This window comes from Zootoca vivipara, chromosome 9, assembly GCF_963506605.1.
Source record: "Zootoca vivipara chromosome 9, rZooViv1.1, whole genome shotgun sequence".
NCBI lineage: Eukaryota > Metazoa > Chordata > Lepidosauria > Squamata > Lacertidae > Zootoca > Zootoca vivipara.
The window spans coordinates 50,773,855-50,790,944 of NC_083284.1; the positions used below are offsets into that span (position 1 = coordinate 50,773,855).

The 17,090-nt window shown below is 39.5% G+C and overlaps 1 protein-coding gene across 4 annotated transcripts in view; it reads left to right on the top strand.

The window, feature by feature from the left end:
• LOC118083382 (teneurin-3) overlaps positions 1-17,090 on the top strand; it is a 271,449-nt gene that overhangs the window by 218,262 nt on the left and 36,097 nt on the right. For all 4 annotated transcript variants that reach the window (XM_060278721.1, XM_060278719.1, XM_060278718.1 and 1 more), the window contains 3 exons: positions 9,479-9,711; positions 10,287-10,441; positions 12,410-13,284. In XM_060278721.1, the coding sequence (XP_060134704.1) occupies positions 9,479-9,711; positions 10,287-10,441; positions 12,410-13,284 (1,263 nt within the window). The remainder of the gene's footprint in view (positions 1-9,478; positions 9,712-10,286; positions 10,442-12,409; positions 13,285-17,090) is intronic.

A 17,090-nucleotide genomic window follows, 5' to 3' on the forward strand; every position in this document is an offset into this window, starting at 1 on the left:
ACTTTCTCCTTTTATCAATGACTGAGTACATTACTTAAAAAACCAACCAACCACTATTTACTGCATATTATGTGTTCTAAGCTTTCATTTTAAACTGTTCATCATTCTACAGCCAAACTAATTGCCCTGAAACTTATCCAAAGTTGGATTTTATATAAAAGTTTTTGTATACCGATAATTAAAGCACTATCCATACACCTGGTGCTGTTCAGAAAAAGAATTACATACAGTGAATAAGCACATTAATGAACAAAGAGATTAAAAGTACATTACATATATTAAAGGGCACATATATCTTTTAAATTTGTTATTACCATCATAGTTTAGGTTCAGGGTTGCACAAAAGCCTCTTTTAAGTTACGTGGCTAGTTCTCAGAAATAGAGAAAAGCTAAATCTAGTTAGTAGAACATTCAAAAATTTAAAAAAGGCAAATAAAAACCTATTGTATTATTATTTTCAGTCACTATTATGTTTGAGAACCTTGTTTACCATTTTTAAATGCTTAGTTCAGTGGTTTTCAACAGATGCACCACAGCAACTTGGGGCACCTTTAATTATGTATTGTCAGCTCACAATAATTAGAATTCAATATTTTGGCTGTTCTCGCACATATGATCATTAGTGTGTAATTCATTTTCCCAGTTAGGTTATGATCTTCCTATTTTTGGTATGGTTGCAGTCCCCCTAAAGCAGGCATCCCCAAACTTCAGCCCTCCAGATGTTTTGGACTACAGTTCCCATCTTCCCCGACCACTGGTCCTGTTAGCTAGGGATCATGGGAGTTGTAGGCCAAAACATCTGGAGGGCCGCAGTTTGGGGATGCCTGCCCTAAAGGATCAGGGATTTTTTTTGATCTAACATTGTCCCTAGAGGCCTCAGTAGCTGACTCATGCTTTTATCAGCTTAGGCTGATAAACCAACACTATATGGGCAGAAATAGTCATTCTACAATTATCTGTAGTGACTTTTTATTTGTGTTATTGTAGTTTGTTATATGTGGGACTGCCTGTGAAACTATTCCAGAAACTTCAGGTGGTCCCAAATTGTTAACTGAAACTGGCCAAAATAAGCAATTACATCAGTGCTTTGTCATTTGTGCTGGCTTCTAGTTTGTTTCCAGGCCCAGCTCTTACAGGTTTTTACTGTTAAGAGGTATACACATTCAATCAAAGTGAGGGTATTAACTTTTTAAAGTCCTAAATGGCTTTGGACAGGGGTGAACTTTGGTCTTTCAAATTTCAGTGGCACCCTGTGCAAGCCCAAAATTCAGCACCACCCCCACCCCTGCCTCTCACCCTTTTCCTGCTCAATTGACTAGATCCTGGTTGTGAAGCCCTGCAGCACCCCCTAGACTCTGTATCCAGTGCAGTGGAACCAGTCGCACGACCCTAAATTTGCCTCTGCTTTGGACCAGGTTACCTGACAGTCAACTCCACCACTTGCTTGGATCCTACACAGAGGTGCTTCTTCAAGTGCCCATGCCAAACGTGATGAGATAGGACTTTTTGTGGTGGCTCCCCAGTATTTTTTTTTTAAAAAAAAATTTTTTTTTTTAGAGTTTTAAAAAAATACTTTATTGAAACGTTTAAAAGGTCATTACAACCAAAGACAAGTTACCATTCCTCTATTGCCATAAAATCACATTTCAAAATTAATTACATTTCACACACACATACACAAAACAAAATTTCATTTACCTTCTTACCACTCTATTATTACATAAAAATTAACTTCCAAACTCGGCCACACCACTTAGCTGTAAATTACTTCCAATTCTTGCGTTGGTCACCCATGCAATTCAAACCCAGCATACAATTCTACCCCATCCAACTAAAATTTCTCTAATTTCCCCCGCGTTGCTTTAAAGTAAACAGATCATTAGCTCCGTTCTAATCTCCTTTTTCTTGAAATAATCCTCTACATATTCCCACTTCCTGCCTATTGATTGTTTGGATTTATTCCTAATTACTGCAGTCATTCTATCCAAGCTCATGAAATCTATTAATTTTACCTGCCATTCTTGTATTGTTGGCGCCTCTACTTTTTTCCACTTTTGTCCTAATAACAATCTTGCCGCTGCACACGCATAAAGAAAAATACTCTCTCTGTCTTCTGGAAAATTTTCAGGAATCAGACTTAATAGAAAGTATTCCGGGTTTTTCTTAAACGTGAATTTTAACATCTTTTTCAGTTCCTCATACACTTCCCCCCAGAAATCAGATACCTTTTCACACCCCCACCAACAATGTAAATAGTCTCCCACCTTCTTTTTACACTTCCAACAGTTTTTATCTTCATTCTTGTATATTTTACCTAATTTGTCCGGAGTCAGGTGCCACCTATATAGCATCTTCATCATGTTCTCCTTTATCCCGGTACAGGCCGTAAACTTTAATGTTTTCTTACACAACCTGTCCCACTGGACTTTATATATTGGCCTCCCCAGGTCCTGGGCCCATTTGGTCATTGTACTCTTTATTTCTTCATCCTTTAACTCCCATTCTAGGAGGTATCTATAAATTTTGGATAATAATTTAGAATCATTTTCAATTATTAATTCTTGCACCTTCGATCTCCCTTCCAAGAACCCTGTCTCTTTGTGCTTTTTGAACAAGCTTTGTATTTGCAAATAATGTAACCAGCTAGTACAGCTGGTTTTAATCTGATCATACGGTTTCAACCTAAACTCCTCATTCTCTTTAACTATTACATCTCGGTAGGTTAACCAAGTTCCCTTCTTGCATCTCCCCCCCATCGCCGTCATTTCTAGGGGGGAGGCCCACCAAGGTATCTTAGGTTCGATTAAATCTTTAAATTCTAGCCAAGTTTTAAGAATTGTTTTTTTAATTATATGGTCTGAGAATTGATTGAACCTACCCCTCTCTTCCTGTAGCAAATAGGTATGCCACCCAGTTACATTTCTAAAACCCTCTACCACTAAAATCTCTTCATCCTCCAATAACAACCATTCCTTGAGCCAACATAGACATGCAGAGGCATGATAGATTCTAAGGTCTGGGACCCCCCAACCACCTCTTTCTTTAATATCAGTAAGTAATTTATACTGAATCCTTGCTCTCTTGCCTCCCCAAATGAATTTGGACAAATCCTTTCTCCACTTATCAAATATTTCTTTTTTCCCCACAATGGGGAGCATTTGAAACAAGAATAATATCTTAGGTAAAACAACCATCTTAATTGCAGCCATTCTTCCTGAAAGGGTCAAATTTAAATCACTCCATCTTTCCATTTCTTTTTTTAATTCCTTCCATGCTTTCCCGTAATTATTTTCAAAGAGATCTATATTTTTACCACTAATTTCGATGCCTAAATATTTAATTTTCTTTACTACCTCCCATTTTATAATACTTCCTAATTTCATAATATCTTCCCTCATTATATTTTTAACTATTACTTTAGTTTTCTTCTCATTAATTTTTAATCCAGAAATTACCTCAAATGCTCCCAGCGTTCTCCTCAAATTATGGATGGATTCCTCCGGATCTTCTCGGAAGACTAACATGTCATCCGCAAAAGCATTAATTTTATAAAATTTTTCTCTTATTTTAATTCCTTTAATTTCTTCGTCTTCCTTAATTTCGATTAATAATGATTCTAAAGATAATATGAATAATAATGGGGAGAGGGGACACCCCTGTCTCGTCCCTTTATTTATCTCGAATTCCTCCATCACCTCCCCATTTAAAATTAATTTTGCAAATTGTCTATTATAAATTGAATTTATCCCCTCCATAAATTTCCCTTTAATTCCCAATTCTGTTAATGATTTTTTCATAAATTTCCATGCAAGCGAATCAAAAGCTTTCTCCATATCTAGAAAGACAAAGGCCGCCTTTTTTCCTGGTGTCCAATCCAGATATTCTATTAAATCTAGAAGGATCCTTATATTCCTCGCCATTTTCCTACCCGGAAGAAACCCCTGTTGACTCTGACCTATGATTCTATTTAATATCTTTTTTAACCTGTTTGCCAGGATGTCTGCGAATATTTTATAATCAACATTGAGAAGTGAAATTGGCCTAAAATTCCCTGGTTGTTTAATTTCTTCCTCGTCCTTCGGTATTAATGTGATATAGGCTTCCTGCCAAGATCTTGGGACAACCCCTCCCTCCATAACTCCATTTACTAATTTCTGATATGTACCTCCCAGTTCCTCTTTGAATACTTTATAATGTAAACTCGACAGGCCATCCGTCCCTGGTGACTTGCCTATTTTTAACTTTCTGATAGAATCATAGATTTCCTGCATTGATACTGGTTTATTTAGCATCTCAATTTCTTCTTCACTCATCTTCTGCCTATTTCTTTTAGCAAAAAATTTATCTAATTCTTCTTCGTTAATTTCCTTTTTCTCATATAATTTTTGATAGAACTGGGTAAGACATTTCTGGATATCCTCTCTTTTTGTTAATTTTTTACCTTTATCCATTATCCCTGTAATCAGCCTCTCCTTCTGTACTTTCCTTAATTTCCATGCTAAGAGTTTACCTGTTTTGCCTCCCCATTCAAATGTTCTTTGTCTAGCCCATTTAATTTTATTTTCAATCTCCTGGCCTACTAAGATTGATATCTCCCTTTGTAAAACTTTAATTCTCATTCCCACTTTCTCATCCTTAGGGTTTCTTGCTAACTCCTTTTCCTTCTCCCTAATTTCCTTTTTAATTTCCTCCAAAAATTTTTCTCTTTCTCTTTTAACTCTGCTCTTTTGTTGGATATATAGGCCCCGGACAAAGGCCTTGCCCGCCTCCCATGTCGTCGCAAGCTCTACTCCCTCTGAGATATTATTTCTATAAAATTCCTTTAATAACTCTTTCACTTTTTTAACAAATACTTCATCATTTAGGATTCTCTCGTCCATCCTCCATCTATTAAATCTCCTCTTTGTTCCTCTGATTCTGGCCATTATCGGATTATGGTCAGTGATAGATTTTGTCATAATATCACTTTTATCTGCCCTCTGTAATAGACCGGGTGTTAACCAAATCATATCTATTCTTGAAGCCGCCTTTTTCGCCTCAGAGTAATATGAAAAAAAAATTTCCCTTACATTATCCCTTCTCCAAATATCGACTAACTCGTAATTTTGCACTAAATTCAAAAAAACCTCCGGTAGCCTGCCTCTTCCTTTCTTTCCATTTTTTGATCTGTCCAATTCCGGCTGTATTACCCCATTAAAATCTCCAAATATAATTATTTCCTCATCAGTTATATATTCCCCCATTTTACCTCTCAATTTTTTAAAAAATTCCCTTTTGCACCCATTTGGGGCATAGATATTGATTACTACTAAGTTCCCCTCTGGCAAGTGTAGACGCACCCCCACCATCCTACCCTCATCGTCCTGAAACAATTTTTCAGCTTTGATGCTCGATTTCACATAAATAACCACCCCTCCTTTTTTTTTTCTTATTCGATGAAATAAACTCCGTCCCCAATCTTTTATTAACTAGTATTTTTTCATGTTTTTGAGAAATATGCGTTTCTTGTAATCCAATAATATTCCACGAATTCTTTTTCAATATACGTTCTATCTTATTGCGTTTACATTTGTCATTTAAGCCATTAATGTTCCATGAAATAATATTAAAATCCATAACTTTATTTAATATTTCCCAAAATTAATTTCTTATATCCACGTCAAAAAAAAAGGAAAAGAAAAAAAGAAAGAAAATAACCTTCAGAGGGGGGATTGGTAGGGGTGTGAATAACACTAAGCTCAATCTTTTCTCTAACACTTACAAGGGATGATGCAAGGGTAATCAATCAAACTTTTGGGCTGCTTCTTTGCAACTAGGAGAGGGGAGAACCCTCAACTCTCAGATACTACTTAATTTTACTGTATACTCTAAATAATTATTCTAATTCGTCTTTCTTCTCCTCCCTTTCTCTGAACAATTCTTTCTTGTTTCTAGTACAAAAACTTTCTGCCTCCTCCACCGTTCTGAAAGTCTTCTTTCTACCTTTAAATTCAAAGGTGAGCCCCTCAGGGAACTCCCAAATAAACCTGATTCCATGCTTTGTCAGGGCCTCCGTCACATTCCTATAGGCCTGCCTTTTAGATCTAAACCTTCTCGGAATTTCCTTAAATATTGCTATTGATTTCCCTTCAATTATTAAGTTCTCATGTTTTTTCTTTTGTAGAATCTTGTCCTTCAGGAACAAAGAGTTCAAAAACAACATACAGTCTCCCGGACCTTTAATATTTCTAGCTCTGTCCAAACGTACTCTATAGATTTTGTCCACGTCCAATGCTAAGTCCTCTTCTTTGACCTGCAGCCAGACCGCCAAGCCCTTAATTATCTTTTCGTCTATCTGTTCGTGTGCCGTCTCCGGGACGCCACGCAACCGTAGAACCAGCTCTTTTTGTTTCATTTCAAGAAGGGCTATCTGGTCCGCTAAGTCCTCTTGCATTTTGGCCATTTTCCGTCTCTCTTCATCTTCCTTCTCTTTTGCTGCTTTAATCTCCTTATTTTCCAAAGTAATTTTCTTTATTGCGTCATCCTGTTTTGTCATCTTAACTCCTAGGTCTTTGACCGCTTTGTCCAACTCCTTATTCTTTCCGGCCAGTTCCTTAACTTGGCCCGACAACTCTACAATCATTTTGGAGTTCCCTTCTATTTTAGATTCTAAATTAGATTCTACAGAGTCCAGTTTTTCATTTAGGGATTTATTCATCTCTGTTATTAATTCCTTTATGTCGGCAAGGGCGTCATTATCGCTGGGAGTTGACATTGATTGCCTTCTCTGTTGATTCCCCGCCATTGTTGTTGAATTCCCTTGCTGCTCTTTATATTTCTTTAAAGGCATGCTCTATTTATAGTCAATCTCTCTGTGCCACGACGGGTCCTGCTTCTTTCCTATGGGAGTCCCTTCCCCCACCTCTAGCAAGTCATCTTTAAAGTTTTCACCAGCCACAAAAGTTGCAAGAAGAGGTCAGGAGTACACCAAAAGCGCCTGGGGGGAGGTGCGCCTTTAGAGTCTGTCTTGGCTTAACTTCTATCCACCTCCACTGCAGCTAGCAAGATCGTTGCCTAGCAACAGGTTGCTTTGAGGTCTCTCCTACTTGTTAATTAGGCGCTGTCCGCTGGCCGCTGAGACAGACTCCTGATCTCTCTGCCATGCGCGTCGTCACGTATCCTCACTCCCCGTTCTTCCCCTCCCTTCCTTTCCAAATCCCAGCCTGGTCAAGAATCAGCGTGTGTTGGCACCAATCCAAATCGCCATTTTGGGACAAAGATTTTAATCCAATAAAGTCAGTAAAAGAGTCTTTCCCATCCGTCTTTGTCCCCTCCGCGATTAATCCCTTCTAGTCCGTGGTCTGTTTTAACATCCCCCTTCAGATTCTCATTTATGACACGGGGCTGTCGTTCGCAAGATTGAGAGCAGTGCGATACGAGTTCCTTCGACTTTGTCACCCGCCCGTGATCTTGTTTAAGCCCTTCCAAATATTCCTCAGATAACTCACGGTCGGTGTATCTTTTTCTTTCTCCGTCGAAGAGTCTTGGTGCTAGCTAGGCGAGTTCTCGGGTGCCGCGTCTGCAGACACTTTGTAGCCGGCAGCCGATACTGTTGCTGCCGCCGTGGCGAGGGCTCCTCTCAGCAGCTCCACCTCGAGTGATGCCGCCGCTGAGTTCTGCCTTAGAAACGCCGCTTTTTTTTTCCTCGGGAAGGGCTTTGTGCCCTTTCCTTGTAATCAGGGGGGGGTTTCAGGCGCTTTCCCCCCCCTTTAAATCACCGCTGTCTGCAGTTTAAGCTCCGCGGTGTTCAGAGCTTTCTCTTTCCCGACCCGCTCGCTAGCGCACCATTACCGGAAGTCTCGTGGTGGCTCCCCAGTAATTGAATAGCCTATCTATAGGGGCTCACCAGTTTAGTGCCAGGTGAAAACCTTCATGATTTCCTGGGCTTTTCAGTCGTTAAAAATGTTCAGTGGTTTTAGCTCTTTCACACCATTGTTATACCATGTTGCTTATTTTATGCCTATTCTGCTGCTGTTTTATTTTGTTTTGAATGTTACATTGCTTTAGTTCTATACTTCAGAAATGTCCATGCTCCAAGATGTAATTTGTTCACAACTTATTTATGTTGGCCTCGGTTGCCTTTTGCAAACAGAAGTACATTAGCACTGTGTTATATTTATGAAATACGAGGCACTACGTTTTGTGAACAGATGTTCAGATATCACCAAGATTGGTAGATACATTTTAGCACTGCATTTGCAAACACATTAGAGATGCAACTGACTGCCGTGGCACTTGGGCTCTGTGTGTGAGCAGGCACTAGCGCTGCCATCTATATATTCATTTCAGTTCTGAGCACCATAACTCAGATCCACTGTCATAGATGCAACTAATTAAGGTTCTGGATTGTATCTTTGAGCAACAAATGTATTCTCTAGAGCTACTCATTCCATAGGAGAGAAGGAGAGAAATGTTTCAGTTGTATAAGGTTTATGGTGTCATGTGCTCTATGTTTTTTGAAAAGTGGCTTTATTCCATAGAAGGATGGTCCAGCATATTCAGTAGTTTTATGTGAAAGTTTGCAATGATTTAAGATGACTTAAAACAAGAAACTGAACTTACTTCTTATATATGCCATCTGACCTGTTAAATCACATCCAGTAATCACATGCTTTCCAATCAGTAGCATGAACAGTCTCTTCTGTTTATGAATATTATGCATCATGTACTCAAGTGGCCTAGATTACTTGAAATAATATAGCTAGTGAAATAGAAGCAATTTGAAAAACATAGGCTATAGGGTGATCTAATCTGGTGCTGTTGATTTGAAGGTAATACTCAAAATTACGTTTGCACATTTATATAATTAAAAGGAACCAAAAAGGTGTTTATTCCATTGCCTTTCCGCAAGGTGGAAGAATCCATACATCAACACTCCTCCCATCTTTTAAAAATATGTATTAATTTGACTGTTTCTCGATTGCAAAACAGCAATACACTAACCAACTTTTAACTAACCAGCATTACATTAAACAATTACTTCAAACAAAACCACTGATTTTCACTTACACATTCTCTTTTCAAAGTCAGCAGAGTTCACACATAACATACAAAGTGTTTAAAACAACAGCTTTCTGTTCCCCATCCCACCCTTGAAAATGCTTTGCAGAAAGTAAGAAGCAAGCATATCATGTTTTCATTGGGACTTTTTGATACCATTATGACTAGGAGTGGAGATGGACACTGCAGTGCAATAAAAATGGTTTGAACACAGATTTGCTGCATTCAGAGCTGTTGGTCCCCAAGACTAAGAATATGTGTTAAGATCACTACCACCACACTCAGCTATGGCTGCCTGGCTTCACTCTAACTTTTGAATGGCAACAGGGGTTGCTTGCTTTAATTATTTGCTTTGCAAGTCCAATTGATAGACTGTCTTTTGAAATGTAATAGTGAATATTGCTTACTGTGCTAAAACGTGTTGTTTCCCTTTCTACAGCAGTAACCCGGCTCATAGATACTACCTTGCAACTGACCCAGTCACAGGAGAATTGTATGTTTCTGACACCAACACACGAAGGATTTACCGTCCAAAGTCACTCACTGGGGCAAAGGACTTGACAAAAAATGCTGAAGTGGTAGCAGGAACTGGGGAGCAGTGCCTTCCATTTGATGAAGCCAGATGTGGTGATGGTGGCAAGGCTGTAGAAGCGACACTCATGAGCCCCAAAGGTGGAGGAAACTGTCAATTTATGAAGAGCAAAACACAGTTCAGTCAGCACACACAAGAGCATTTCATGCTATCTAGTTATTTATTCAGTCCTGTGTTTCCAAAAGCTTGTTTTCAGTTTGTGAATGGCAAAGCTATCCAAAAGTATAACTGCAGAAAGTGAGGTTTTTAGTTCCCCACCCCACTGAACATTAGTCATCGATTATAATTCATTATAAATATTTTTTCACATGCCAGTTACGCCACAAAGACTTCATACTGAGCAAATTGCAAAGTTAAATGAGTTCATTAGGAGCAGTGCTTGTTGGATTTCACCCCCCACAAGCAGAATGTTTTCCTTTCATACATATTGTTATAATGTACTAGCTATGTCTAATAAAGTACCATACATTAATATTTAAATTGTAACCAGTTAAACCTCATGAGGCTGCATGTAATGTTTAAAACCTGTCATATTTGTTAATATTTTCAGACCCATTTTCTGGCTTTGTGGGAAAAGATGAACAAACAGGATTAATAGTTTTTATCAAAAACAAATAACACGCTCTTGGTGTTGTGTTTTGTTTCTTTACCCAAGGAGTGGCAGTAGACAAAAATGGATTAATCTACTTTGTTGATGGGACTATGATCAGGAAAGTGGACCAGAATGGAATAATATCAACATTACTTGGCTCAAATGATCTGACTTCAGCAAGACCTTTAACATGTGATACCAGCATGCACATCAGTCAGGTATTTTAAAAACCAGATCTATTGGTTGTTTTAGGGGGACCATGATAGAAGTTTATAAAAATCATGCATGGCATAGAGAAAGTAGAGAGAGGAAAGTTGTTCTCCCTTTCTCATAATACTAGAACTCATGGATATCCAGTGATGCTGAATGTTGGAAGATGCAAGGCAGATAAAAAGAAAGTACTTCTAAACGCAGCACATAGGTAAATTATGAAACTTCCTCCCACAGGAGGCTGTGACTGCAACCAACCAAGATTGCCTCAACAGAGGACTAAAATTCATGGGGGAGAGGGCTATTGATGGCTGTTTGTTATCCATGATAGCTAATGTTCTGCCTCCAGGGTTGGAGGCAGCAATACTTTTTAATACCAGTTGCTAAAGACAGGAGGGGAGATTGCTTGAAATAAGTACCATTGCAGACCCAGGGGCAGTGGAGGCAAGGTTGAGGGCATACACACAATAAAAACACAAGACAACAGTATTGGGATTTAATCAGGCCACGACTTCTATTGATAACAGATGTCAGCAGCTTCTGGAGTAGGTATTGGGAATGTATCCTGAAATCAACCAGTGTTACTGCTGTTTGATCAAGGCTTAAGGTCACCTTGCAATGTGCATCACATATAGGAGACCCCCATGATCGCTGGTGGGGGAACACCATGGCCCGTCTGCCCCCAAGATGCAAGTCTGGACATGTAGCACCCCAGGGTCCATGACAGCAGAGCAAGGAGTGCCATCCCCTGGCCTCCTAGACTGATCCAACCTAATGCATTATCCACCAGGAAGTTACATTAATTGCTCTGATGCACGCAAATCCCTGCAGACAGGCCTAATTAGTGTGCAGGGAGAATTCCTCGCTGGCCCCAAACATAGTGACCAATGTACTTCCATAGCAAGGCCCAACAAGGCCATGCTCATTTTCCCTCCGACAGCCCATTAAGCCACATTAACAAGGGATGGAGGGTGGAGAATCCAATGTCGACTGAGGCCTGAGCTCCGGCACGGCTGGCTTTGATGACCAGAAAGCTGACCAGGAGGAAGTACTCCCTCTGGTCTACCTGCTTGCAATTGGCTGCTGAACCTTGCGAGCATGTCCTAGCAGTCACTGTGGCGAGAGGAGACAGAAGCTGAGGGGAGGAAGTCCCACCCCACCATGACTGCACCAGGCCACAATGGCCACTCTCTTCAACGCTGAGGGCGAATGGGGACTTAATTCTGAGTAAACATTCATAGAAAGGGTCCTTTCAAACAGTTAAGATATCATAAATGGGTTGTTTGTTGATGTATTTATTTATGTATTTTTCAGATTTTTCCTGGGAAAGTGGATTAGATGGGGGGGAAATACAACTGGCAATTTGATGACATGTATTGTATATATTTTGGCTCCAATCCTAGAATAAGCAGGTGTCTAGAAGCATCCTGAACTGTTTTTTATACTATATCTTCATGATAAGGAGCTTATTCTAAGAACATAAGTATCAGTATTGTACACCTAAAAATGTATCTTTATGTCTACTTTTACAATAAATTTTAGGAACAGTAGAGAAGACCATAATTATTTACAAGAGGTACAGTCATAAAATACAAGTGGAGCAGCAAATATATTAGAAAAGTATTGACATTCTAATCTTTCTAATACCAACTTCTACTAATGCCTCTAGTCTGCAGTTTTGAACTCTGTGATACATTTTTCAACAGCAGATAACTTTTTCTATTGATTTCTATAATGTTTTTAGCATTCAGTTTTAGTGTTTCCAGCACTCCAGTTTCCCTGTTTCCACCCCCTCCTTTATATTCACCCTAGGGGCAATAATTTAGACTACCGCATTTCCTTTTATATGTGTAATTCTATGTAACTTCAGACAAACAGATAACTGTTTCAAAAGTGGTATCTCTAGCACTTGATCGGTTAGAAAACTATCTTTGCTAAAGATAATAATTGGCTTTTCCATTTATTTATTTTTTAAGGTGCGTCTGGAGTGGCCAACGGATTTGGCTATCAATCCAATGGATAACTCCATATATGTGTTAGATAACAACGTAGTTCTTCAGATTACTGAAAATCGGCAAGTCCGTATTGCTGCTGGGAGGCCAATGCATTGCCAAGTTCCTGGAGTGGAGTACACTGTGGGGAAACATGCCGTACAGACTACTTTAGAATCAGCCACAGCTATTTCTGTATCTTACAGTGGAGTGCTTTACATTACAGAAACGGATGAAAAAAAGATTAACAGAATAAGACAAGTCACAACTGATGGAGAGATCTCATTAGTTGCTGGAATACCCTCTGAGTGTGATTGCAAAAATGATGTTAACTGTGACTGCTACCAAAATGGTGATGGTTATGCTAAAGATGCCAAACTTAATGCCCCATCTTCTTTAGCTGCATCACCTGATGGAACGTTGTACATTGCTGATCTTGGAAATATTCGGATACGAGCTGTGTCAAAGAACAAACCGTTGCTGACTTCAATGAATTTTTATGAAGTTGCCTCTCCAACCGATCAGGAACTCTACATCTTTGATGTCAACGGCACCCATCAGTACACGATGAGTTTAGTCACAGGAGACTATCTGTACAATTTTAGCTACAGTAACGACAACGACATCACGGCTGTAACTGACAGCAATGGAAATACCCTTCGTATAAGGCGAGATCCCAACCGGATGCCAGTGAGGGTGGTATCTCCTGACAACCAAGTTATCTGGCTAACTATAGGAACCAATGGATGTCTAAAAAGCATGACAGCCCAAGGACAGGAGCTAGTCTTGTTTACCTATCATGGCAACAGTGGACTCTTAGCAACAAAAAGTGATGAGACTGGATGGACAACTTTTTTTGAGTAAGTAACACAAAACCATATACTGTTTTTAGGAGGCATGCTTGGCTTCATAGTATCACGAGGAGAAGAGAGGGGGGGATCATTTTGTCTGACAATTAGAAGAGTGCAATGTTGAATTAGCTATGGGGTCCTCTGCCTTTGTCTTGGCATTCCCCCTTTGTCATATCTACATTATTTATTTTTCCAACTCCGTGCTACAAAGCTTATTTGTAGCTCTTTTTCTTCTTGCCAGCTTGTTGACACTGCATCAGGGGTCATTAACATGGCACCCAAGGGTGCACCTGCAGAAGCCTTTGCCCACTAGGTCCCTTCCCCACCAAAGGGGCCCCAACTAGATGGGGCCTAGCAAAAAACATTCCATTGTAGCCAATAGAGTAGGTTGCAGTGTGTGTAGCAGCCACATCAGTTTCTTCAGTTTGCAAATCTACCCATGGATTCAAAAGATTTTCTGATCCCTGAACTGTTTAGTAGTGTTTAGTGTGATCACTTCTGGCCACTCTCCATCTCATTAGAGGTGCAAAAGTAGCAGAAGCTGTTTAATGGAAGTGAAGAGGAGCTGAACTGAAAATACTGAATTCAAATAAAAGTACACCAAGTTGCACAAAACCGCTGGCATACAAAATGTATTTTTATAATGATTTACAAATGAAAGGATTATGATGGTAAGTTTAGTCCCAATGCATTAGTGCACACCTGATGTATTGTACTGCATGTTGTGCATCATTGCATATCTTTCTCTTTTTCTGGCCCTGCCAAAAGCATGTAGAAACATAATGATGAGAGATTATTCAGCCTGGGGCAATAAATGTACTTCTTATTCGTCAAGAGTTATAAATGTTTTTTCTGTTGCTGAACGGTAAAATCCCAAGTTAATAGCAAGTGGGAATCCCTTCTCCAGTGGGAATAAATATATAGCCGTTGGATATGTTAAGGTTATGAAAGATTTCATCAATTTTGTTGGAAGCATATATTTTTAACTGTTTTTTTTTATAAAAACAAACAAACCGTAGCCATAAGAATTAATGTGGGATTTGAAGTTCACCAAATCTGACATTCCTGCACAATGTTCATTGATCTCATTGTTGTCAAGACTAATTGAAAAAAGTGGCCACTCTGAGGGCACAGGGCTGTATAAATGTTATGGGTCCATTAGAATGACCAACAATGTTAAACATCGCTCAAAACTGAGGATACTTTTTCGTTAGCTTGTGGCTTTTCTGTTTAAATGATTTAAATCTGGTGTGCTTTGTTTATCGCAATCCAGTAAATAAGGTTTAATTGTTTTTATGTACCCAATAACCCTGTCTTCCAGCTTGTGAGTTGGACCAGGTGGAGAATGAAAGAGAGGGAAAGGCATTTCCAGAACAAATGTGTCTGCTGAGGACAGCTGGCATCTTTAGCACACTGGCATTCATTCTGCCTGGTAGAGACCCCAGCGTTTTATTTCTAGCAGTAATTTCTCCTCGTGTTTCTTGTAGTTATTGTGTGGCTGTTTTAATCCCATTAGGGAAATAGCTGAGGACTTCTGAATGTACTTTAATGGCTTCTATGTGGCCTTTTAAAAGATTTTATTCAGTATCAAGTGACTTATATGTCTGCCTTTTTTGAATCTTAGGGAGGATTTACAGCAGTGTGCTTCATGAACTGAATAATTACTTTCTGGTTAAAGAGCCATTTTAGTTGCCCAGCTTTGTTAAATATAGAACCTCTGGTCTGTGTGAGAGAGATGTTCAATTGCCTGCTGAAAGGCCCTGTTTGATGCCTTAGACCAGCCTCGTAACCAAGCTGGTTCATTTCAGTCCATTAGAGTGATACAAAAATGGTAGATTGTTAACCAGCCTTTGGTCATATCTGGCAGTTAATACTGTAAGATGTGCTGGGGCAGATGGCACAAAAACTACACTTTGTTGCCCTGCAGTAGGTTAAAAGAAATGTCCCTAATCTTGTTGCTCCTTCATATGCTACTGCTTGCACTCTGGTTCTTCTGCCTTGTGAAGGATATGAATATTTAAATTGCTGCTTTTCTCGTCAAGATACATAGAGTCACAGTCTTCGCCTTTCCTTGTATTTTGCTGAGAAAAGCAATTCCCAAGAACATCAGGTTCCTTCTAGATGGGGGCTTAATACTGCAAATGGGTCATTCAGACATCACAAATGTGTTGCTGGAAACAGGGTTTTTTATTTAAAAATAATAATGGATTTTCCATGGAAATGGTAAATCCAAATTAAATTGGAGATGGGGTGAGATACGGTGGCATTTTATGGTCACATGTGGATGTGTCAGCATGCAGATTCTGTGAAAACTTCCAAGTTTGAGCAGCCCCAGCATTCTGTTGCCAACAGTGGCCAGGCCAATGCCTCCTGGGAAGCCCACGACCTGGAAATGAAGACATTGGTTGGCATCCGTCTACCTCAGGAAACAATGTACACACGTGTTTAAAGTACATGACTTCTCCCAAAGAATTCTGGGAATTGTGGTAACTCTGAGGGGCAAGTTATAGTCCCCAAGATTCTTTTGCTTTAAATGTGCATTGGATCTGCATTAAATGTATGATGTGGATCTGCTAAGAGGCTTACAGCTATCAGGTTTTGTAGCAGACCTTTTATTGTTTTATCACTTGTTTGCCACCCTGGACTTCTTTGGAAGGAAAAGCAGAATGTAAATTTAATAAAGAAAGAAAATAATTAGAAAAGACACAAACTGAGTGCACATTGTTTGCACATGCTGTCAGTAACCCACAGATCAAAACCATAGCTCTGGGCATTTTGTTTATGCTGGCTTGGATCCTATGATATGTTAAGGAAGTTTCATGGAGGAAAACTTTTGGCCTGCTGCAGCTCCTGCAAAGCTTCTCTGGAGCAATGTGAGATGAGTTGGGTTGCTGGGGGAAGGTGGGGGGGGGATATTCCTTCCTTGAAGTTCCATATTAAGTTATTCAAGCCCAGTTTTGGGAGATTCCCCCTTCTTCCACCTTGATCAGGAAAGCTATATACACACCATTAATTTACCTGTCAAAGAATCCTAGGAACTGTATTATTATTAAGAATTCTGGGAATAACCATGGGCATAGCTGGGGGGGGGGCAAAGAAAGTTCAACAACTTTGGCCCTAACAAAAATCCTGGCTACGCTCATGGGAATAACTACTGAAGTGTTCCCAGGAAGAGAGAAAGAGGAGATGAGAGTAGGTCTCTAACACAGTAGGAGAGGAGGGAGAGTGAAAATTCATGGTAAATCTGAAAAGACAGCAGAGGAGGATTTAAAGACAGATAATTAGTACTGATCATTGCTTATGTTCTGTCTGAACACTGGAGAAGTGGTTGATTGTAAGGCAGATACTACCCAGGAGCTTACTAACTTAAGAGAAGGGAAGGAGGGACTGCTGCTTGTGGGAGAATGCAGGGGATGGAATTAGGTGGGGAAAGCTAATTGTACAAAGAGGTGGTTCTGAAAGGGCGATTTTCAGATGTGTGCCCAAAAGAATCTGTTGTTTAACAAATGGGTGTCTAGAAACTCAGCTATACAGCTGCAAAGAAAACATTTTAAATGTGTTGTAAAGTGCAGTATACAAATGTGACAGTAGGTGTGTTTTTTTATTTGCCACCTAGGTTGTGGTGAGATTTGCAGTACTTGTTGGATGAGCCTCCTGAAATCTCTGCTTTCTCATATCTAATTAATAGGTGGTACAGTGTGGCTTTGATTTAAGTTAGAACCAGAGGAAGGTTGGGCATTTACATTCTAATGTGATCCCATATGAGCTGAATAGCAGGTTGGAGGCCACACCTTGCTTGTGCTGGTAGAGTTTTT